Source organism: Leucoraja erinacea, chromosome 2 (assembly GCF_028641065.1).
Source record: "Leucoraja erinacea ecotype New England chromosome 2, Leri_hhj_1, whole genome shotgun sequence".
Taxonomy (NCBI): Eukaryota; Metazoa; Chordata; class Chondrichthyes; order Rajiformes; family Rajidae; genus Leucoraja; species Leucoraja erinaceus.
This window is the reverse complement of record NC_073378.1, coordinates 26,146,249-26,171,138: the sequence shown is the minus strand read 5'-3', so window position 1 is coordinate 26,171,138 and position 24,890 is coordinate 26,146,249. Positions and strand designations below refer to the sequence as shown.

At 46.9% G+C, this 24,890-nt stretch overlaps 1 protein-coding gene across 1 annotated transcript in view; it reads left to right on the top strand.

Annotated features, from left to right (window-relative positions):
• Positions 1-1,687: 1,687 nt before the first annotated feature.
• Positions 1,688-24,890, top strand: part of retreg1 (reticulophagy regulator 1) — a 98,172-nt gene continuing 74,969 nt past the window's right edge. Inside the window, exons 1-3 of the mRNA XM_055653564.1 lie at positions 1,688-1,998; positions 5,666-5,772; positions 20,755-20,785. Coding sequence (XP_055509539.1) covers positions 1,763-1,998; positions 5,666-5,772; positions 20,755-20,785 — 374 coding nt within the window. The 5' untranslated portion in view covers positions 1,688-1,762. The remainder of the gene's footprint in view (positions 1,999-5,665; positions 5,773-20,754; positions 20,786-24,890) is intronic.

The window sequence follows — 24,890 nt, the reverse complement described above, 5'->3', positions numbered from 1 at the left end:
CCTGGCAAGTGATAGGTGGATACAGGTGAAGGAAGAGTGGTTGAGTTGGTAGATGGGTGGAGTAAGTGACAAAAGCTAGAGATGAAAAGAGGAGAGAAACATAAAGCGAGAGGGAGAGATAGGGGTGACAGAAAGGAGAGGAAAAAGGCGGGATGAAAGGATTATGAGGGACTTGGGGATGGGAGACAAGGAGAGGCAAGGGCAGGTGGTTTATGAGAATAATCCAGGGGATGACTGGATTAATGTACAATGAGCGTTTGACGGCACTGGGCCTGTACTCGGTGGAGTTTAGAAGAATGAGGGGGGACCCTCATGTGGATGTGGAGAGGATGTTTCCATTGGTGGGAGAGTCCAGGACCAGAGGTCATCGCCTCAGGATTAAAGGATGTTTCTTTAGGAAGGGAGATGAGGAGGAATTTCTTTAGTCTGAGGGTCTGAGTCTGTGGACTCTGACTATCTTTACTTGGACATTACTGGACTTTATCTTGCACCAAACGTTATTCCCTTTATCATGTATCTGTACACCGTGGACGGCTCAATTGTAATCATGTATTGTCTTTCTGCTGACTGGTTAGCACGCAACAAAAGCTTTCCACTGTGCCTCAGTACACGTGACAATAAACTAAACTTTAAATTAAGGATAGACACAAAAATGCTGGAGTAACTCAGCGTGTCAGGCAACGGCTCTGCAGAACATGCTTCTCTCCCTCTCGGGCCCATCACTTGATGCCTGGTCCAACATTGTTCCCCTCCTCCTTCACACTATCCCGTGACGTCACGCACCGCCCCGAACCCGCCCACGGCTTTCGATGACGCACCCGCTCCACTTCCAACCCTCCGCCAATGAACGACCTTGCTGGTCCCGTCGTCCCCACGACGCCACTCCCTAACGACCGCCCGCCAATGAGCGGACGAGCTCCGGCCCGTCTGGCCCGCCCATCTCTCCGCCAATAGGAGGCCCGTCGTCCCTCTGACGCCACACCCTGACAACCCTCCGCCAATGAGCGGCCGAGTTTGATGACTTGATGACGCCGCAGTCCCCAGCTCCGCCAATGGGAGGCCCGTCGTCCCTCTGACGCCTCCCCTGACAACCCTCCGCCAATGGGCAGCCGAGCATATGGCCGTCCAACCGCCCCATCTGGTGACGCATCTCCCCTTCCACAGACCAAAGATCTCCGCCAAAGAACGTTCCGAGCTCCGGCCCGTCCTCCCATTGACAGTACTCCCTAACGACCCTCCAGCATTGAACGGCCAAGCTAGCGCCCGACCTCCCGCCCACCCCCTCGTTCACATCACCGCTCCCACCCGCCATGCTGACATCACCCCCTCCCTCCACTAATAGGCGGTCGCACTGTGGCTCAAAGCTCCTCTATAATCTTTGCTGTGGCTCGTTCCCCCATATGACGTCACTCCCTGACAACCCTCCGCCAATAAGCGGCTGAGCATGTGACCGACCACCCGCCCACATGATGACGCCGCAGTCTCTTCTCCGCCAATGGAAGCCCCGTCGGCCCCATGACGACACTCCACAGCAACCCTCCGCCCCGCCCCCTTCCCCGCCAATGGGGACCCGTCGTCGCTATGACGACACTGCCTAACGACCCTCGGCCAATAGGCAGCCGAGCCGCCGCCACGCCGCCCCCTCCCCTCCCTCCCTCCCTCCCCACAGCCACTGACGTCAGGGACGCGGCGACGTCATCGCGCAGGGCTGGAGCCCGTCAAACACAAAGATCAACAGACGGCGGGCGACAACACGGAGAAGATGGCGAGTGCGGTGATGCTGGGCGCCGGTGGCGGCGGAGATGGAGAGGGCGCGGACCGGGACAGGGACCCCCAGGGAGGGGATGCCGTGCTCCCGGACCATGACGGTGTAGCGGAGCCCCCGCAGGCCTGGCCGTCCTTGTGCCGGCCGCTCCTCAGCTGCATGGAGACGGCCTGGAGCTGGCGGCGACCCGGCCTCAGCGCCGCCCTCTTCCTCGGCTCCAACGCCGTGTTCTGGTAAGGCCAGGCCAGGCCCGCAGCGCCGACAACACCACTCCCCTCCAGCAATAACAAACCTACACACTGCCTTGGCCACAGCGGCGTTGCCAGGGCTGCTGGACAGAGAGGTTGACAGGGGATATCATTGATTATTGCGGGTGTCAGAGGTTATGGGGAGAAGGCAGGAGAATGGGGTTAGGAGGGAGAGATAGATCGGGCATGGTAGAATAGACTTGATGGGCCGAATGGCCCAATTCTGCTCCTAGAACATAAACTATCTTCACTCAAAGGGTGGCGAGTGATCACAACGTTTAAGATTCATTCGGACTGGTACATGGATCGGACATGTTTCGATGCAGGTCGGTGGGAATCTTGGTCGCTGTGGGAAAGTTGTGTCAAAAAGGCTAGTTTATTATACCAAAGATAAACACAAAGATGGAGTAACATAATGTGTCAGGCAGCATCTGTGGATAACATGGATAGGTGATGTTTCACAGAGTGCTGGAGTAACTCAGTGGGTCAGGCAGCATCTTTGGAGAAAAGGTATGGTGGGGTTTCTGGTCCAGTCCTGAATTGTCGCCCATGCTTTTTCTCCAGAGATGCTACCTGACCAGCTGTGTTCCATCGGTTTTGTGTCTATCTTTGGCTAAAGGTAGGACATTGTTAAGCTGTGCAGAGAAGTTATCTTTGGCTAAAGGTAGGACATTGTTAAGCTGTGCAGAGAAGATTTATGAGATGTTGCCAGGACCTGTGGATTGTACTATAGCGAGAGGTTGGGGAGGCTAGGACATTATTCCTTGGAGTGCAGGAGGATGAGGGGTGATCTTACAGAGATGTATAATAAGATCGTGGGAGGATTAAATCGGGTGGACGCACAGGCTCTTGCCCTGAATCGGGGAATCAAGAACCAGAGAATGATTTAAGGTAAGAGGCGAATGACTTAGTAGGAACCTGATGGACAACTATTTCACATCTTGGATATATGGAACAAGCTGCCAGAAGGGGTAATTAATTCATGGTACAAATAACATTTAAAATACACTTGGACAGGTACACAGATAGGAAATGTTTATAAGGATTTCATAGCAAAAGGATTTGAGTATAAGAGCAGGGAGGTTCTACTGCAGTTATACAGGGTCTTGGTGAGACCACACCTGGAGTATTGCGTACAGTTTTGGTCTCCTAATCTGAGGAAAGACATTCTTGCCATAGAGGGAGTACAGAGAAGGTTCACCAGACTGATTCCTGGGATGGCAGGACTTTCATATGAAGAAAGACTGGATAGACTCGGCTTGTACACGCTGGAATTCAGAAGATTGAGGGGGGAATCTTATAGAAACTTACAAAATTCTTAAGGGGTTGGACAGGCTAGATACAGGAAGATTATTCCCGATGTTGGGGAAGTCCAGAACTAGGGGTCACAGTTTAAGGATAAGAGGGAAGTCTTTTAGGACCGAGATGAGAAAATCATTTTTTACACAGAGAGTGGTGAATCTGTGGAATTCTCTGTCACAGAAGGTAGTTGAGGCCAGTTCATTGGCTATATTTAAGAGGGAGTTAGATCTGGCCCTTGTGGCTAAAGGGATCAGGGGGTATGGAGAGAACATGATACTGAGTTTGGATGATCATATCGAATGGCGGTGCAGGCTTGAAGGGCTGAATGGCCTACTCCTGCACCTATGTTCTATGTTTCTATGATATTGGCTAGTGCAAGCACAGCAGGCATGTTGGCCTTTATAACAAGAGGAGTTGAGTATATGAGCAAAGAGGTCCTTCTGCAGTTGTACAGGGCCCTAGTGAGACCACAACTGGAGTATTGTTTTGGTCCCCTAATTTGAGGAAGGACCTTCTTGCTATTGAGGGAGTGCAGCATAGGTTTACAAGGTTAATTCCCGGGATGGCAGAACTGTCATAAGTTGAGAGAATGAAGCGGCTGGTGGAATTTAGAAGGATGAGAGGGCATATTATTGAAACATTTAAGATTATTAAGGGTTTGGACACACTAGAGGCAGGAAACATGTTCCCGATGGTGGGGGTAGTCCAGAACCAGGGCCACAGTTTAAGAATAAGGGGTAAGCCATTTAGAACGTCTATTGTCTATATGTGGAATTGAGCTACATGGAAAGTTAGGGGAGGCAGGACTTAATTCCTTGGAGGGCAGGAGACTAGGAATGATCTCATAGAGTTCATAGTGATTTAATAGGAAGCTGAGAGGAAATGTTTCCACACAGAGGGTGGTGGGCACCTGGAATGAGTTGCTAGAGGAGGTACTGAAGTCTGAAGAAGGGTTTCGGCCCGAAACGTTGCCTGTTTCCTTCGCTCCATAGATGCTGCTGCACCCGCTGAGTTTCTCCAGATTTTTTGTGTACCTTCGATTTTCTAGCATCTGCAGTTCCTTCTTGAATGCTAGAGGAGGTAGTTGAGGCAGGTATTTTAAAGTCATGGATAAGAATGGTTTTGAGGGATTTGCGGCGAAGCAGGCAAGATTAGCTTAGATGAGGCATCTTAGTTGACATGGGCGTGTTTGGACGTAGGACTTGTTTCCACAGCTTTTTATAAAAATAAAAAAAAGAAACAAAAACCGTGCAAAATTCAGTCTTACACTTAACGTATACTTTGTACATTCAACAATAGTCATATGCATTGGTGTCAGCAACTCTCTGATTTTGTTACATGGAGCACCATTGTCACTCGGATGCCTTCCCTGGCGTATGATCCCTTCCCTAATTTGAAAGTTTCCCCCACTGGATTCAGCCCCTCCCCGAACGATGGCTGTTCTGAGCTTCTGACCTCTGCCACCTTTAACCACTGTTGACAAGCTCCTGTGGACCTGTACCGTGTTCCTGGTGCTCGTGTCAGCCACCCCCTTTATTGTGGTGGTGTGCAAATGATTTTAAACATTTCCACTTCCTTTGTAGAAAGAGGTGGCAGAGTGGCGCAGCGGTAGAGTTGCTGGCTCACAGCGCCAGAGACTCGGGTTCGACCCTGAATATGGGTGCTGTCTGTATGGATTTTGTATGTTCTCCCCATGATTTGTGTAGGTTTTCTCAGGTTTCCTCCCACATCCTAAAGATGTGCAAGTTTGTAGGTAAATTGGGTTTTCTAAATTGTCTGTAGCGTGTAGGATAGAACTAGTGTAAGGGCCTGTTTCTAGGCTGTATCTCTAACCTAAATTAAACTAATCCATGCTAATAACAATTGTTCACTTTAGGTGATGTATCACTCATGAGATTGTTGACTCAGCTATTAGGTACAGAAGAGAGAAGCTGTTATGAGTTACCAAAACTTCCATAATCGGGTGTAGGTCTGGAATCATTTATGGATGGTGAATGTAGCCCATTTATGTGCTGTGTGTATCTGCATTTGCAGTGGCCATACTAGACATCACAGGATGATTATATATGCACTAGGTGGGGTGGCCCAGTAGCGCAGCAGTAGAGTTGTGACTGTAAGTTTTTTAGATTTCTCCCATATCTAAAAAAACTACAGGTTAGTGGGTAAAATTGTTCCATGATCTGGTCGGTGTGGACAAAAGGTCTGTTTCCGTGCTGTATTTCAAAACTAAACTTGATATTGAAACACTAAAGCTCTCTTGACTATTGTCCTCTTAAATACAAATAAACAGCTGATTTGAAGCGATGATGGCTGAGTTTTTAAACCTCCCGGTTTCTCTGTGTTTTCCCAGGTTCCTTGCTTTAACACCGTGGAGGCTGTATTCCCTCGTAGCTTTATCCTTCCTCTTGCTGGTGACGATTGAAAATATAAAGGCTTTAACTCTGTACCTCATAAAAGGTAAGGATGTCGGGATAACAAGTGTCAGCAACAGCCGTGTTTAGTTGCAGTGCCCGGAGTTAGGAATACAGGGAGCTTTCACCTGCACCTCCTCCAACCTTATCTATTGCATCCACTGCTCTAGGTGTCAGCTGCTCTACATCGGTGAGACCAAGCGCAGGCTTGGCGATCGCTTCGCCCAACACCTCTGCTCGGTCTGCAATAACCAACCTGATCTCCCGGTGGCTCAGTACTTCAACTCCCCCTCCCATTCCCAATCCGACCTCTCTGTCCTGGGCCTCCATGGCCAGAGTGAGGCCCACCGTAAATTGGAGGAGCAGCACCTCATATTTCGCTTGGGTAGTTTACACCCCAGTAGTATGAACATTGACTTCCGGTAGTACCTGCTTTCTCCCTCTTTCCCCTCCCCTTCCCAGCTCTCCCACAGGCCACTGTGTCCGCCTCTTCCTTTCTTCTTTCCCCCCCACTTCAGTCTGAAGAAGGGTCTCGACCCGAAACATCACCTATTTCCTTTGCTCCATCGATGCTGCCTAACCCGCTGAGTTTCTCCATCATTTTTGTCTATCTGGGAGTTTTTCAATATCAACAACCCATGGGCCTGAGTTTAAAAGCCATAACCAGAAGCCGAATATTAATATTAGGCCCAGTAATAACATCCCCACATTCAACATATCACTAAAAGATCATGAAGGGAACTGGTAGGGTAAATGCAGAGTGTCTTTTACCCAGAGCGGGGGATTCAAGAATCAGTGGGCATAGATTTAAGGTGAGAGGGGAAAGATTTAATAGGAACCTAAAGGGCACCTTTCTCACCCAGAGGGTGGTGGTATACGAATCAAGCTGCCAAGGGAGGTAGTTGAGGCAGGTACTATCATAACATTTAAAGCACATTTCGACAGGTACAAGTATAGGTCGGGTTTAGAGGTTTATGGGACATTGGTGCTTTTTCTTTGTAGTCATAAAAGTACCAATACGAATGCAATAGTTTGCATGATACTACTGGCTGTTGTACATCAATCTAGATTTTAACATTTTAGTGGTTTGCCACAGTGACACAGCGGTAGACTATTTAAAAGACATTTGGACAGGTACATGGATAGGAAAGGGGTGGGAAAGTTATTTGATTATACTTTCTCAAGGCAACTTGAAGTGTAGATGGAGTTCTGGTCTTTGTGATGGACTGGGCTACATCTACAATTCTCTGCAATTTCTTGCGGTTTTGGGCAGAGCTGTCTGACTTGTTGGATTTAGTTTAGAGATACAGCGTGCAAATAGGCCCTCGGCCCACCAAGTCCACACCGACCAGCAATCCCCGCACATTAACACTATCCTACACACACTAGGGAGAACTTACCAATCAACCAAGCCAATCAACCTACAAACTTGTACATCTTTGGAGAATGGGAGAAAATCGGAGGAAACCCACGCAGGTCACGGGGAGAACGTGCAAACTCCATACAAATAGCACCCGTAGTCAGGATCGAACCCGGGTCTCTGGCACTGTGAGGCAGCAGCTCTGTGACTTTGTGTTTTACTTGGAAAAACATCGACATGATATGAATCTATTCCGCTAAAGTTACACTCAAAATTGCTTCACCTTTGAGGTTTTGCACATGACTGGTTAAGAATATGTGGTGATACTCCAGCCTGATCTTGTATTTGTATCAAATATTTCAGCTGAACTGGAAGTGTTTTTTTTGAAGATAGAAACAAAATGCTGGAGTAACTCTGAAGGTCTCGATACGAAACATCGCCCATTCCTTCTCTCCAGAGATGCTGCCTGTCTCGCTGAGTTACTCCAGCATTTTGTGTCTATCTTCGGTGTAAACCAGCATCTGCAGTTCCTTCCTACAGTGGAAGTGTTTTTTGTTTGCCTGAAACTTGATCACACAATGACATCTTGTAAGCAGAACAAAAACAAACAGAAAGATTAATCATTTTAATGGTTGCAACAGCCACCGATAGAATTACATTTGTTTACATTTAGTTCCTCGTTGGTGCAAGAATCATATGTGTTTGATGTATTTCCTTATTGCCAGTTTTCTGTAAACTAGTCTGATTATACGGTCTGTACAGCTGGGCTTGTACACTCTGGAGTTTAGAAGGATGAGAGGGAATCTCATTGAAACATATAAGATTGTTTAGGGCTTGGACACACAAGAGGCAGGAAACATGTTCCCGATGTTGGGGGAGTCCAGAACCAGGGGCAACAGTTTAAGAATAAGGAGTAAGCCATTTAAAAAGGAGACGAGGAAACACTTTTTCTCACAGAGAGTGGTGAGTCTGTGGAATTCTCTGCCTCAGAGGGCGGTGGAGGCAGGTTCTCTGGATGCTTTCAAGAGAGAGCTAGATAGGGCTCTTAAAGATAGCAGAGTCAGGCGATATGGGGAGAAGGCAGCAACGGGGTACTGATTGGGGATGAACCATTCGGCCCTTCGAGCCAGCACCGCCATTCAATTTGATCATGGCTGATCATCCTCAATCAGTACCCCGTTCCTGCCTTCTCCCCATATCCCCTGACTGATATTTTTAAGAGCAGAGAATTCCACACTCACAACTCACTGTGAGAAAAAGTGTTTCTTCGTCTCTGTTCCAAATGGCTTATTCTTAAACTTTGGCCCCTGGTTCTAGACTCCCCTAACATCGGGAACATGTTTCTATTCTTCTCACGATTTTGTATACTTCTATAAGATCATCCCTCATCCTCTTGCGCTCCAAGTAACAGAGTCCTACCTTGCTCAACCGCTCCCTAGAGCTCAGGCACTCGAGTCGTGGTAACATCCGCGTAAATCTTCTCTGCACCCTTTCCTGCTTGACAACATTGTTTATGTGACATGGTGACCAAAACTGAACACAATATGTAGCCTCAGCAACGTCTTGTATAACTGCAACATAACATCCCAACCTCCATACTAGATAGTGACCTTAAATACACCAAGCAGCTTATCCTAGGACCATTATTTAATAATATCTGAGTATGCATTTCGAGCAAGGACCTGTGTAGGAACGAACTGTAGATGCTGTTTTACACTGAGGATAGACACAAAATGCTGGAGTAACTCAGCGAGACGGCGCAACATCTCTAGAGAGAAGAAATGGATGACGTTTCAGGTCAAGACCCTACTTCAGACTCGATTCTTCAGTCTGAAGAAGGGCCTCAACCCCAAACGTCATCCATTCCTTCTCTCCAGAGATGCTGCCTGTCCCGCTGAGTTACTCCAGCATTTTGTGTCTATTCTGCACTCAGTATGCTGACTGATGAAAGCCAAAATGGTGAACGCCTTGTTGACCACTCTATCTGCGTTTGACGGGCACCACTTTCAAGATCCCACGGCCCTACAACACTCCACAGAGCCCTGCCGAGATGTGGGAGCGCAATAACCTGGCCCTCAACACCAGCAAAACCAAGGAACTGATTGTGAACTTTGGAAGGAGTAGGAGGGGGACCCACAGCCCCATTTATATCAACGGGTCGATGGTCGAAAGGGTCAAGAACTTCAAATTCCTGGGAGTGCACATCTCTGAAGATCTTTCCTGGTCCAAGAACACTAACGCCATTATTAAAAAAGCTAATCAGCGCCTCTACTTCCTGAGAAGATTACGGAGAGTCGGTTTCTCAAGGAAGACTCTCTCTAACTTCTACAAGTGCACAGTAGAGAGCATGCTGACCGGTTGCATCGTGGCTTGGTTCGGCAATTTGAGCGCCCCGGAGAGGAAAGGACTACAAAAAGTAGTAAACACTGCCCAGTCCATCATCGGCTCTGACCTTCCTTCCATCGAGGGGATTTATCGCAATCGCTGCCTCAAAAAGGCTGGCAGTATCATCAAAGACCCACACCATCCTGGCCACACACTCATCTCCCTGCTACCTTCAGGTAGAAGGTACAGGAGCCTGAAGACTGCAACAACCAGGTTCAGGAATAGCTACTTCCCCACAGCCATCAGGCTATTAAATCTGGCTCGGACAAAACTCTGATTATTAATAACCACTTTCTACTATTTGCATTTTATCAATTTATTTATTCATGTGTGTATATATTTATATCATGGCATATGGACACATTTATCTTTGTAGTAAATGCCTACTATTTTCTGTGTGCTTAAGCAAAGCAAGAATTTCTATACAGGGACACATGACAATAAACTCACTTGAATTTGAGATTGGGATTGAAAGCTGGCATAGCCTGATGGACCAAATGGCACCCCCCCCCCCCCCCCTCCGGGGGAGTTACTCAAGCGTTTTAAAAATTCACTCCCAAAAAATACCAGTTAATTGGAATACAAAAGAGAATCATCCCATTTGTGAAGGACAATGTTATTTGGTTATTCATGTTGACATTGTGTGTTAGCACTATGACTCAAAGTCTGCAGCGACTGGCCTGCTGCCCAGAATCGTTAGTCACATGTCCATTAAAGTTAATCCTACCTTATAGAAACCAGGAACTGCCGATGCTGGTTTACATTGGTGTTATTCTTGCCTTCAGGTCCAGTTCCTCGATGAAGTCAGGTCCAACTTGTTTCACAAGGCTTCATACTTAGAAGCTTTGACGGCATGAATACATGTCCTAAGGCTAAATCAACCTGTCTGTCTAGTTTAGTTTAGTTTAGAGATATAGCGTCGAAACAGGCCCTTTGGCTCACCGAGTCCACACCAACCAGCGATCGCCCATTCACTAGCACTATCCAACACACTAGGGGCAACTTACAGAAGCGAATGAACCTACAAACCTGCACATCTTTGGAATGTGGGAGGAAACCGGAGCACCCAGAGAAATCCCACGTGGTCACAGAGAGAACGTGTAAACTCCGAGAGGACAGCACCCGTAGCCAGGATCGAAGCCGGATCTCTGGCGCTGTAAACCGAACATTTTGCTCGCCTAATTATAGGAAGGATGTCAACAAAATAGAGAGAGTACAGAGGAGATTTACTAGAATGTTGCCTGGGTTTCAGCAACTAGGTTACAGAGTAAGGTTGAACAAGTTAGGTCTTTAATCTATGGAGTGCAGAAGGTTAAGGGGGGACTTGATAGAGGTCTTTAAAATGATGGGAGGGATAGACAGAGTTGACGTGGATAAGCTTTTTCCACTGAGAGTAGGGAAGATTCAAACAAGAGGACATGACGAGAATTAAGAGAAAGAAGTTTAGGGGTAACATGAGGGGGAACTTCTTTACTCAGAGAGTGGTAGTTGTGTGGAATGAGCTTCCAGTGGAGGTGGTGGATGCAGGTTCGATTTTATCATTTAAAAATAAATTGGATAGTTATATGGACGGGAAAGGAATGGAGGGTTATGGTCTGAGTGCAGGTAGATGGGACTAGGGGAGAATAAGTGCTCGGCGCGGACTAGAAGGGCCGAGATGGCCTGTTTCCGTGCTGTAATTGTTATATGGTTATGAAGCAGCAACTCTACCACTGCAACACTGCTCTGCCTGCTGTCAAAGATGAAGAAGTCTGAAGAATGGTCCCGACCTAAAATGTCGTATAGGATTTGAGTATAGGAGCAGGGAGGTTCTACTGCAGTTGTACAGGGTCTTGGTGAGACCACACCTGGAGTATTGCGTACAGTTTTGGTCTCCTAATCTGAGGAAAGACATTCTTGCCATAGAGGGAGTACAGAGACTGATTCCTGGGATGTCAGGACTTTCATATGAAGAAAGACTGGATAGACTCGGTTTGTACTCGCTAGAATTTAGAAGATTGAGGGGGGATCTTATAGAAACTTACAAAATTCTTAAGGGGTTGGACAGGCTAGATGCAGGAAAATTATTCCCGATGTTGGGGAAGTCCAGAACAAGGGGTCATAGTTTAAGGATAAGGGGGAAATCTTTTAGAACCGAGATGAGGAAAACCTTTTTCACACAGAGAGTGGTGAATCTCTGGAATTCTCTGCTGCAGAAGGTAGTTGAGGCCAGTTCATTGGCTATATTTAAGAGGGAGTTAGATGTGGCCCTTGTGGCTAAAGGGATCAGGGGGTATGGAGAGAAGGCAGGTACAGGATACTGAGTTGTATGATCAGCCATGATCATATTGAATGGCGGTGCAGGCTCGAAGGGCCGAATGGCCTACTCCACCTATTTTCTATGTTTCTATGTCCGTATCCTTTTTCTCCAGAGATGTTGCCTGACCTGCTATGTTACCCCAGCACTTTGTGCCTATCTTTGGTATAAACCGACATCTACAGTTCTTTGTATGTTTTTGAGTTTGATAACTAGTTTGGCTCAGAGATACAGCATGGAAACAGGCCCTTTGTCCCACCAAATCCGCGGCAACTATCAATGACCTGTTCACACTACAGGTGCTCCCCGATATACGATGCTTCGACCTGCGATATTCCTTAAGATCGGCAAACGCCAGGCAATGGCAATGAACCAACATCACTTTGTCACGTGATCGCAATGTATTAAATTCAGCTTGTGATATTTTCGGTTTATCGGGACGTAACCCCATCGTAGGCCGAGGCGCCCCTGTAGTTCTATGTGTAGGAAAGAACTGCAGATGCTGGTTTAAATCGAAGGTAGACACATTTTTTGTCTACGCACTGGTTCTATGTTACCTACCCCATTTTAACTGCACGTTAAGGACAGTTCACCAACGGCCAATTAACCTACAAACCAGCGGGTCTTTAGGATGTGGGAGGAAACCGGAGCACCCGGAGGAAATCCACACAGTCACAGGGAGAATGTATAAACTGCACACAGATAGCACCCAAGGTCAGGATCAATAATAATAATATATTTTATTGTCATTGCACGTCAGTGCAACGAGATTTAGTATGCAGCTCCAAACCCGGGTCTCTGGTGCTGTGAGGCAGCGGGTCTACCAGCTGCATCACTGTGCTGCCTATCATTTATATATATATACTAGACCAAGTGCAGACCGTTGGGTCTGTTCCCCCAACGTGCTGGGGGGGGGGGGGGGGGAGGCGGCACGCAGCGTCACACGTACTAACTCCACCCCCCCCCCCCCCCCCCCCCCCCGCACTCACGGTAATTAAACCCCTTGATATTATATTAATATTAATAATTTGCTCCTTTTACCCCATAAACACCTTATCTACTGACGCATAGCCCCCAACTTGCAGTCACACCTAGAGAGGGGGGGAGGGGGCGGGGGTAGAGAGTGAGGGCAGAGAGAGAAGGGGCAGGGGCAGAGAGAGAGACAGAGTCACAGAGAGAGGGGCAAGAGGGGGGGGGGGGGGGGAGGGGGTGGAGAGGAGGATAAGGGGGAGGGGGGGTAAGGGGGGAAAGGTGGGGGAGGAGAGAGGGTGAGAGAGAGGGGGTGCTGAGAGGGGGGTGAGGTGTGGAGGGAGGAGGGTAGGGTAGGGGGGGTGTGGAGGGGAGGGGGAGAGAGGGGGTGTGCTGAGAGGGGAGGGTGGAGGGTAGGGGTGTGTGGAGGGGAGGAATGGTGGGGGAGGGGATGAAGGGGGGAAGAAAAAAATAGGGGAGAGAGAGAGGGGGGAGAGGAGAGGGGGGGGGGGGAAGGAGAGGGGGGGGGAAGGAGAGGGGGGGTGGAGAGGAAAGGGGGGAGAACCTAAAAAATATTTTAGAACCAAAAAAGACACATTCTGCAAGCATTGTAGAACCAAAAGACACTTTTTGCAAACATTTTAGAACCGAGAAACACTTTTTGCAAACATTTTAGAACCAATAGACACATTCTGCAAGCGTTTTAGAACCACTAAGGACACTTACATTTGAGTAGACATGTGTTCAGTGTTATTCACAGCTCAGAGAAACGTGACCCTCTGCCTTCCTTCAGCTTGCAGCCACTGATTGAGGCATAGTCCCTCCCCCCTGCCGCTAGCAGGGGCAGCAGAGAGAATGGGGAATTTTGTAAAATCATTAATATCTCTGTCATTTTTCATCGACGGGAAAAATCCTCGGCACACATATGGCGGAGGGGGGCTCTGAGCAAGGTGGCCAACAATGACGGCCGTAGGTGGCGTCGTTCTCTCGGAAATCGCAGCACAGATTGCCAAAACCGGTCAAGAACAGACTTTTAGTAATATAGATTTAATTGTTCATTTTGAAATCCCATCATATTTCCAGATATTTGTGCGTGCTTAATTATGGCCGGAACTGAAATGATTGCGTAATTTTATAGTTTCCTCAAACCTTGTTTAAATATTTAACAACTCTATTCCAGTTTATGCTGATAAGTGCATTTAGATAACTTGATTAGAACAAGTAAATCCACATTGCTGGGTTAGTTTAATTTAATGTCGCGTGTACCGAGGTGGAGTGAAAAGCTTTTGTTACGTGCTATCCAGTCAGTGGAAAGACTATACATGATTAGGTGTAGGAAATAACTACAGATGCGGGTTTAAATCAAAGGTGGACACAAAATGCTGGAGTAACTCAGCAGGACGGGCAGCATCTCTGGAGAGAAGGAATGGGTGCCGTTTCGGGTGGAGGCCCTTCTTCAGACTGATGTCAGGGAAGATGTTCCCTGACATCAGTCTACCTTCTCTACATGATTATAATCGGGCCGTCCACAGTGTACAGATACATAGTTAGGCAATTATAATTCCTTTGTATTGACTGCTTTCATAACCCAACAGCACAATGCCATCTGAAGAGTGTCCGTTTAAACATCTACTAGTCTGCAGAGAATGATCCCAGGAATGATTGGGTTAACATATGATGAGCGTTTGTCGGCGTTGGGCCTGTACCCGCTGGAGTTCAGAAGGATGAGGGGACCCCTCATTGAAACTTACCAAATAGTGAAAGGACTGAATAGAGTGGATGTGAAGAGGATGTTTCCACTAGTGGGAGAGTCTAGGACCCAAAGTCATAGCCTCAGAATAAAAGGACGTACCTTTAGAAAGGAAATGAGGAGGAATTTCTTTAGCCATGGATGATCCATCTCTACCTCCGAACCCCATTCTCCCGCCTTCTCCCCATAACCTCTGACACCCATACTAATCAAGAATCTGTCTTCCTGTGCCTTAAAAATATCCACTGACTTGGCCTCTACAGCCTCTGTGGCAAAGACTTCCACAGATTCACCACCCTCTGATTAAATAAATTTCCTCTCATCTCCTTCCTAAAAGAACGTCCTTTAATTCTAAGGCTATGACCTCTAGTTCTAGACTGTTCCACTAATGGAAACATCCTCTCCACATCCTCTTTATCCAAGCCTTTCACTATTCTGTATGTTTGAATGAGGTGTGGCAAACTTGGCCACAAAGCCTTCAATCCCCTCGACCAAATCATTAATGTACATTATTGATGTACAATAATTTTTAAATCAGTCAACACCTGAAGGCATGTTTAGTTATGCAAGGTCTATTGATGGAGTGCAACGTAAGTTCACCAGGTTAATTCCTGGGATGGCAGGACTGAAGTATAATGAAAGAATGGGTTGACTGGGCTTGTATTCGCTGGAATTTAGATGGATGAGAGGGGATCTTATAGAAACATACAACATTCTTAGATAAAGATTGGACAAGGTAGATGCAGGAAACATGTTCCCAATGTTGGGGGAGTCCAGAACCAAAGATCATAGTTTAAGAATAATGGGTAGGCCATTTAGGACTGAGATGAGGAAAAACATTTTCACCCAGAGAGTTGTGAATCTGTAGAATTATCTGCCTCAGAAGGCAGTGGAGGCCAATTCACTGGATCTTTTCAAGAGGGAGTTAGATAGAACTCATAAAGATAGCGGAGTCAGGGGATATAGGGAGAAGGCAGGAATTGGGTGCTGAATGGGGATGATCAGTCATGATCACATTGAATGGCGGTGCTGGCTCGAAGGGCCAATTGGCCTACTCCTGCACCTATTGTCTGTTGTTTTCAAGAGAGAGTTATATTTGGCTAAGGGAATCAAGGGAAGTGGGGGGGAAAAGCCAGAACATGGTACTGATTTTGGATGATCAGCACCGCCATTCAATGTGATCATGGCTGATCATCCACAATCCCTACCCTGTTCCTGCCCCGTATCCCGTTCAAAGAAAAAAAGGTTGATCTTGTCAAAAGCAATTGTATTCAACGGGAAACACGTGTTTCGTAAATCAGTGTACTGCTCGTCGTCCCCAGCAAGTTGGAATATTCAATGTCTATTGGGTCCTTGCATTTGGGTGTGAACTAGTTTTGTGGAAACTGTGTTTAAACTAAAGTCATTGCAAAATCCCTCTTTTAGGAACAATTGTACTTTGAAGGAGTTGAGGCTTGTCTCTTGTACTAGTTCGTGACGGGCAATATAGGGTTTCGGTGGCAAAGGTGGCTTTATCTTGAGTCAGTCTTCCGTCAGTCTCGGGCAGCACGGTGGCGCAGCCTCACAGCGCCAGAGACCCGGGTTTGATCCCGACTACGGGTGCTGTCTGTACGGAGTTAGTACGTTCTCCACGTGACCTGCATGGGTTTTCTCCGGGTGCTTCGGTTTCCTCCCACACTCCAAAGACGTCCACGTTTGTAGGTTAATTGGCTTGGTAAATATTGTAAATTGTCCCTAGTGTGTGCAGGATAGTGTTAGTGTCCGGGGATCGCTGGTCGGCGTGGACCCGGTGGGTCGAAGCGCCTATTTCCATGCTCTAAGCTAAACTGTGCTGGCTCAAATGTCCTACTCCTGATGCTATTTTCTATGTTTCTATGTCTACAAAAGTTACAGTGTACACAAATCAGTCATAATATCCTGGTCGCCAGCGTTTTAACAAAGACTGGGTGGTTTTGTAATTATAATCTGAGTGCAGTATGTAAATATAATTTACATAAACCAGCACAGCACAGGAACAGGCCCTTCGTTCCACATTGTTTGTACCAAATATGATGCTTAATGAACGGATCTCATCTGCCCTCCATTGTTGGACATTTTCACCCCATGGAGAAAGGTTCTGACTGTCTATGTGTACAGCAGGTGCTGGTTTACACTGAAGATAGGAATAACTCAGCAGGTCAGGGTACATCTCTGGGAGAAAAGGAATGGGTGACGTTTCGGGTCGGGAGCCGTCTTCAGGCTGTCTCTCTCCTATCTATGCCTCGTAATTTTATATATTTCTATCAAGTCTTCCCTCAACCTCTGACGTTCCAGAGAATACAATCCTAGTCTACCCGACCTCTCCCTGTAGTTGAAACCTTCTGTTCCATGCAGCATTCCAGTAAACCACCTCTGCACCCTTTCCAAAGCTTCCACATCTTTCCTGTAATGGAGGTGACCAGATCTGCACGCAACCTAACCAAAGTCCTACAGAGCTGGGGTTTCCCAACCTTTTCCGTCCCGTTCACCCCAGGCAGCTTTAATAGCACACAACAATGTTATTGCAACAATATTATTGAACTCCCGGTGGCTCAGCACTTCAACTTCCCCTCCCATTCCCAATCCGACCTCTCTGTCCTGGGTCTCCTCCATTGCCAGAGTGAGCAACACCGGAAATTGGAGGAACAGCACCTCATATTCCGCCTGGGTTGCATGCGTCCTGATGGCATGAACGTTGAATTCTCCCAATACTGCTAGTCCTTGCTGTCTCCACCCCTTCCTTAACCCTCGAGCTGTCTCCTCCCATCCCCCCGCCCTCGGGCGCCTCCTCCTCCCTTTTTCCTTCCTTCTCCCCCCCCACCCCCCCATCAGTCTGAAGAAGGGTTTTGGCCCGAAACGTCGCCTATTTCCTTTGCTCCATAGATGCTGCTGCACCCGCTGAGTTTCTCCAGCAATTTTGTGTACCTTCGATATTCCAGCATCTGCAGTTCCTTCTTGAACACAATGTTATTGCACTTATTTATGAACAACTAATGATGAACAGATACCCGGTATACCTGAACCAAACACAGTCAGTCAGTCAATGAGAAAAAAATATGTACAAATCCAGAGTGAACATATTTACCCCCTGGGTAGCGAAATTTACCCCAGGTTGGGAACCCTTGCTATAGAGCTTCATCAACATTTCTTGACTCTTGTATTCAATGCCCCTTGACAAGAAGTCAAGCATATGTATGCCTTCTTTACCACCCTGTCGACTTTTAGTCGGCTATGAACTTGGACATCAATACCATTAAGGGTCTTGCCATTAACTGTAAGCACTCTCTTTTCATTCAACCTCCAAAACATAGAAACATAGAAAATAGGTGCAGGAGTAGGCCATTCGGCCCTTCGAGCCTGCACCGCCATTCGATATGATCATGGCTGATCATCCAACTCAGTATCCCATCCCTGCCTTCTCTCCATACCCCCCTGATCCCTTTAGCCACAAGGGCCACATCTAACTCCCTCTTAAATATAGCCAATGAACTGGCCTCAACTACCTTCTGTGGCAGAGAATTCCAGAGATTCACCACTCTCTGTGTAAAAAATGATTTTCTCATCTCGGTCCTAAAAGACTTCCCTCTTATCCTTAAACTGTGACCCCTAGTTCTGGACTTCCCCAACATCGAGAATAATCTTCCTGCATCTAGCCTGTCCAACCCCTTAAGAAAGTGCAACACCTTACACTTACTCCATCTGCCATTTCTGAAGCTGATCCCCCCCGCCCGCTCTATCTTCTGGCAGCCTTACTCACTGTCTGCAATTCCTCCAATTTTGCTGTTATCAGCAAACTTACTCACTAGCCCAGCTACGTTTACATTTTAGTAAATGATATATATCGGAAACAGCAGAGGTCCAGCACGGAACCCGACGGAATTCCACTGGTCACAGATTTCCAGCCAGAATTTAGAAGGATGATCATGAGAGGGGATCTTATAGAAACATATAAAATTATTAAGAGATTGGACACACAAGTTGCAGGAAACATGTTCCCCGATGTTGGGGGAAGTCCAGAATCAGGGGCCATAGTTTAAGAATAAGCGGTAGGACATTTAGAACTGAGATGAGGAAACACTTTTTTACCCAAAGAGTTGTCTTCTTCTTCTTCTTGCGAATGAAATATAAACCAAAGGAATAGTTAGATCTCAAGCCGGGTGTTGAGCAGCCAGGTTGTTGTCAGAGAGTTGTGAATCTGTGGAATTCTCTGACACAGAAGGCAGTGGAGGCCAACTCACTGGATGCTTTCAAGAGAGAGTTAGATAGAGCTCTTGGGGCTAACGGAACCAAGGGATATGGGGAGAAAGCAGGAATGGGGGTACTGATTGTGTTTGATCAGCCATGATCATATTTACATAGAAACATAGAAAATAGGTCCAGGAGGAGGACATTCGGTCCTTCAAGCCAGCACCACCATTCATTGTGATCATGGCTGATCGTCCCCTATCAATAACCCGTGCCTGCCTTCTCCCCATATTCCTTGATTCCATTAGCCCCAAGAGCTCTATCTAACTCTCTCTTAAATCCATCCCGTGACTTGGCCTCCACTGCCTTCTGTGGCAGGGAATTCCATAAATTCACAACTTTCTGGGTGAAAAAGTTTTTTCTCACCTCAGTCTTAAATGACCTCCCCTTTATTCTAAGACTATTGATTGGCGGTGCTGGCTCGAAGGGCCTAATGGCCTCCTGCGCCTATTATCTATGAGATCACGTGGGGCAGGGGACGGTCAGCTGACGCCACGAGGGGGAAGGAGGTCACGTGGTTTTGTGGCAGAGGATAGAGCTGTTGGGGTTGGTGGGGTTATGGGGAGAAGGCAGGAACGTGGTACTGATTGTGGATGATTAGCCATGATCACATTGAATGGCAGTGCTGGCTCGAACTGCCGAATGGCCTACTCCACCTTATTCTATGTAAGAATAACTATCTTCCATCACAACCCTTTGAATAAGCCATTTCTGAATCTATACGTCCAGGTCACAGTTTAAGAATGAGGGGTCGGCAGTTTAGGACTGAGATGAGGAAGAATCTTTTCACCCAGAGAGTCGTGAATCTGGGATTCTCTGTTGCAGCTTCCTTGATGTTGCAGCTTCCTTGATGTTTCGAGTCGCGACCCTCAGGGTCTCGACCCGAAACATCGCCTATTTCCTTCGCTCCATAGATGCTGCCTCACCCGCTGAGTTTCTCCAGCATTTTTGTCTACTCTCCTTTACTTTTGTCACCTACACCTCGCGCTGCCCCGGCAAGGCCAGCAGCATAATCAAGGACCAGTCTCGCCCCGTTCACTCAATCTTCTCCACTAGCCCAACAGGCAAGAGATACTGAAGTGGGAAAATGCACACCTCCAGATTCAGAGACAGTATCACCGACACTAGAGAGCGGTCCTGATGACCCCCCACCCCATTTACCTCATTGGAGATCCTTAATGGACTTTATTGGACTTCACCTTGCACTAAACATTGTTCCCTTTATTCTGTATATGTACACTGTGGTAACCACCATGGTAATCATGTCTAGTCTTCCCGTTGACTGGATAGCATGCAACAAGAACCCTTCGCTGTACATGTGACAATAGACAATAGGTGCAGGAGCAGGCCATTCGGCCCTTCGTGCCAGCACCGCCATTCAATGTGATCATGATTGATCATCCCCAATCAGCACCCGGTTCCTGCCTTCTCCCCATATCCCCTGACTCCGCTGTCTTTATGAGTTCTATCTAACTCCCTCTTGAAAAGATCCAGTGAATTGGCCTCCACTTCCTTCTGAGGCAGATAATTCCACAGATTCACAACTCTCTGGGTACATGTGACAATAGGTGCAGGAGCAGGCCATTCGGCCCTTCGAGCCAGCACCGTCAATCAATAAGATCAAATGCTGATTAAAACAATATATACAAATGAGGATATATTGATCTAGTACATAGGGAAATAAATATAGACAGATAAAAGACACGATGTGTTCGCACGACTGTACCGAGTGAAAAGTACTGAAACCAGTGACCAGAATACTACTAAATTGCGAAAACTAAATTGCGAAAAATTGTGAAGACGCAGAGCCTCGCGTTGTGCTCACGACGCCACCTTGATCCTTATATGTTTCAATAAGATCCCCTCTCATCCTTCTATACTCTGTGACAATAATGAACTAAACAAAACCTTGTGTCTTTACATACCTAATGTAAGGTAACATTGATGCAACATTAATGAAATATGATTTATTTATGGCTTTGCTTGTACTGTTATTTTTCAACAGGTTGGAAGAAAAACAAGAACCTCAATGAAAGGTAAGTGCAGTGAGAAAATCTTTGTGCTCTTTTTGCGATGGATATTTTTTCAATTTCCATCATTTCTCAAGCTAGGAATCTTTGGGTGGCCTTGTTCATGGTGATGTTATCACACAATGGCTTCACGGAAGGAAGCAGAGGGTGATCGTGGAAGGTTGCTTTTCAGACTGGAGGCCTGTGACTAGTGGTGTGCCTTGTGTTGGGCCCATCGCTGTTTGCCGTCTATATGAGCTGGATGAGCATCTACATGGCGTGACTAGCAAGTTTGCAGATGACACTATAGTGGGTGGTGTTGTCAATAGTGAAGAGGATTGTAAAAAATTGCAGCGGGATCTTGACAGTCGGGCAGGTGGGCTGAGGAATGGTTGATTGGTGTTGTATGTTGGAAGGACTAACCAGAATAGGTCGACTGGACTTGTATTCACTGCAATTTAGAAGGATGAGAGGGGATCTTATAGAAACAAATACAATTCTTCAAGGATTGGACTGGCTAGATGCAGGAGAAATGTTCCCGATGTTGGGGGACGTCCAGAACCAGGGATCACAGTTTAAGAATAAGTGGGTAGGCCATTTAGGACTGAGATGAGGAAAAACGTTTTCACCCAGGGAGTTGTGAATCCGTGGAATTCTCTGTCACAGAAGGCAGTGGAGGCCAATTCACTGGATGTTTTCAGGAGAGAGTTAGATTTAGTTCTTAGGGCTAAAGGAATCTAGGGATATGGGGAAAAAGCAGGAGCGGGGTACTGATTTTGGATGATCAGCCATGATCATATTGAATGGCGGTGCTGGCTCGAATGGCCTATTCCTGCACCTATTTTTCTATGACATGGTAGGGCTACACAGTGAATGGCACGGCTCTGGGGAGCGTTGTAGAGCAGAGGGATATAGGAGTACAGGTGCACAGGTAGATAAGGTGGTCAAAAAGGCTTTTGGCCTTCATCAGTCGAGTATTGAGTATAGAAGTTGAGAGGTCATCTTGCAGTTGTATAAAAGATGTTGGCGAGGCCGTATTTAGAGTATTGTGTTCAGTTTTGGTTACCGTGTTATAGGAAAGATGTTGTCAAGCTGGAAAGGGAGACATAGATCGGGTAAATGCACAGAGCCTTTTGTCCATAGTTGGGAAGTCGAGGACATAGGTTTAAGGTGAGGGGGGAAAGATTTAATAGGATCCTGAGGGGTAACTTTTTTTACACAAAGTGTGGTAGGAGTATGGAACGAACTGTCGCAGGAGGTAGTTGAGGCAGGGACTATCACAATGCTCAAGAAGCATTTAGACAGTTGTTATCTTTCCTGAACTCCCCAGCCTCAACACCGAGACTCTGGCGTTTATATATTTTTAAAAAATGGCTTGAAAAGCAAAGCGCATCTGAAATGGTGAAATATGACATAATAAAGATTTAGAGATTCAGCATGGAAACAGGCCCTTCTGCCTACCGAGTCCTGTGCTGTTCTGTTGTACGTTCTCCGATTAGAGAAGCGGGGGTTTAAGCTGTGTAGGTGCTCTGCTTATTGTGGCAGGTTGAGTAGATGAGGCACAGTGTGTAGGCACTCGTGGACTAGTGGGGCAGAATGAACATAGAACAGTTGCAGCAGAGGAACAGACAATGTGTGCCGACCATGATGCAGACTAACTCTTGTCTACCTGCACATGATCCACATTCCTCTATTTCCTCTGTGTTTGGTTTAGAGATAGCGCGGAAACAGGCCCTTTGGCCCACCGGGTCCGTGCCGACCAGCGATCCCCACGTATTAATGCTATCCTACACCCACTAGGGATAATTTTTACATTTACACCAATCCAATTAACCTACAAACCTGCACATCTTTGGAGTATGGAAGGAAACCGAATATCTTGGAGAAAACCCACGCAGGTCACGGGGAGAACGTACAAACTCCGTACACACAGCACCAATAGTTGGGATTGAACCCGGGATTCCGGCGCTGTATTCGCTGTAAGGCAGCAACTCTACCGCTGCGCCACCGTGCTGCATTTGGACATTAGAAACATTAGCAGGTCCATCGGCCCGCCGAGTCTGTGCTGACCAGTGATCACCTCACACACTAACATTATCCTGTACACTTGCGGCAATTTTGCATCTTACCGTACCAATCAACGGACATCTTACACTAGCACGATCCTACACACTTGGAACAATTTTACAATCAACTATAAACCTGCACGTCTTTGGAGTGTGGGAGGAAACCGGAGCACCCAGAGAAAAGCCACACGGTCACAGGGATAATGTACAAACTCCATACAGACACCACCCGTAGTCATGATGGAACCCGGGTCTCTGTTTAGTTTAGTTTTAGTTGAATTTAGTTCCTTGTCACATGTACTGTGGTACAGTGAAAAGCTTTTGTTGTCTGCTAACCAGCGTAAAGACGACAGATGATTACAATCGAGCCATTTAAAGTGTCCAGATACATGATGCGGGAATAACATTTAGTGCAAGGCAAAGCCAGTAAAGTCCGATCAAAGGTAGTGTGAGGATCCCTGATGAGGAAGATAGTTCAACACAGCTCTCTGGTTGTGGTAGGATGGTTCGGTTGCCTGATAACAGCTGGGTAGAAACTGTCCTTGAATCTGGAGGTGTGCCTTTTCACATTTCTGTACCCTTTGACTGATGCAAGAGGGGAGAAGAGAGAGTGGCCAGGATGCAACTCGTCCTTGATTATGCTGCTTGCCTTGTCGAGGCAGCGTGAGGTATAAATGGAGTCATACAATGGAAGGGAAGTTGGTTTATGTGATAGTCTGGGCTGTGTCCGCAATTCGCTGCGATTTCTTGCGGTCATGGATGGAGCTGTTCCCAAACCAAGTTGTGATGCATCCCGATGAAATTATTTCCACGGCGCATCTGTGGATGTTGGTGAGAGGTTTAGGGAACATACTGAACTTCCTGAGCCTTCTAAGGACGTAGAGCCGTTGGTGTGCTTTCTTGGTCGTTGCTTCAATATGGGTGGTCCAGGAGAAGTCGTTGGTGATATTGACTCCTTGGAATTTGAAGTTTTCAACCATCTCCATTTTGACGCTGTCAATGCATCCTCAAGTAGATCGCTACCTCCTTTAATCGATCGCTATCTCCTTGATAGGACAGGTTTGGTTTAGAGGGATATGGCCCAATTGTAGGCAGGTGGGACTAGTGTGGCTGGGTCATGTTGGCCAGTGTGGACAAGTTGGGCTGAAGGGCCTATTTCCACGCTGTATGACATATGATCCGCAGAGTCCATCCAGCTCTTCGTGTTTTGGAGCGAGGGAAGTAAGGCTCTCAAAGCAGAAATGTTGCAATGACCAGCCAATCTGTTTCAGTATTGCAGACTAAAGACTAAATATTTTCCCATGTTCATAAGTGATAGAAGCAGAATTAGTCTATTCGGCCCATCGAGTAGACGGTTGGCCAAATGGCCTCATTTTGTTCCTATCGCATATAACCTATGACCTTAAGGATAAGGGGGAAATCCTTTAAAACCGAGATGAGAAGAACTTTTTTCACACAGAGAGTGGTGAATCTCTGGAACTCTCTGCCACAGAGGGTAGTTGAGGCCAGTTCATTGGCTATATTTAAGAGGGAGTTAGATGTGGCCCTTGTGGCTAAGGGGATCAGGGGGTATGGAGAGAAGGTAGGTACGGGATACTGAGTTGGATGATCAGCCATGATCATATTGAATGGCGGTGCAGGCTCGAAGGGCCGAATGGCCTACTCCTGCACCTAATTTCTATGTTTCTATGTTTCTACCTTAAGTCTACTCCGCCATTCAATCACGGCTGATCTATCTTTTCCTCTCAACCTCATTCTGCTGCCTTCTCCCCATAACCTCTGGCACCCGTCCTAATCAAGAATCTATCCATCTCTGCGTTAAAAATATCCATTGACTTGGCCTCCGCAGCCGTCTGTGGCAATGAATTCCAGAGAAGCACTGCTACGGTACTGCACTGGAGTCAGCCCCGGAGACCGTGTTCGATTTGTAAGGAGGTTATGACACAGTTGGAGCGCTGTGAAAAGTTTCAGATTGTTTGATTTTTATTTCGGTCCACCACCGATATTCCGGCACCCTTGGCTCCAGAGCCTTTCTGGATTATCCGTTTTGCCAGACCGACAGAGGT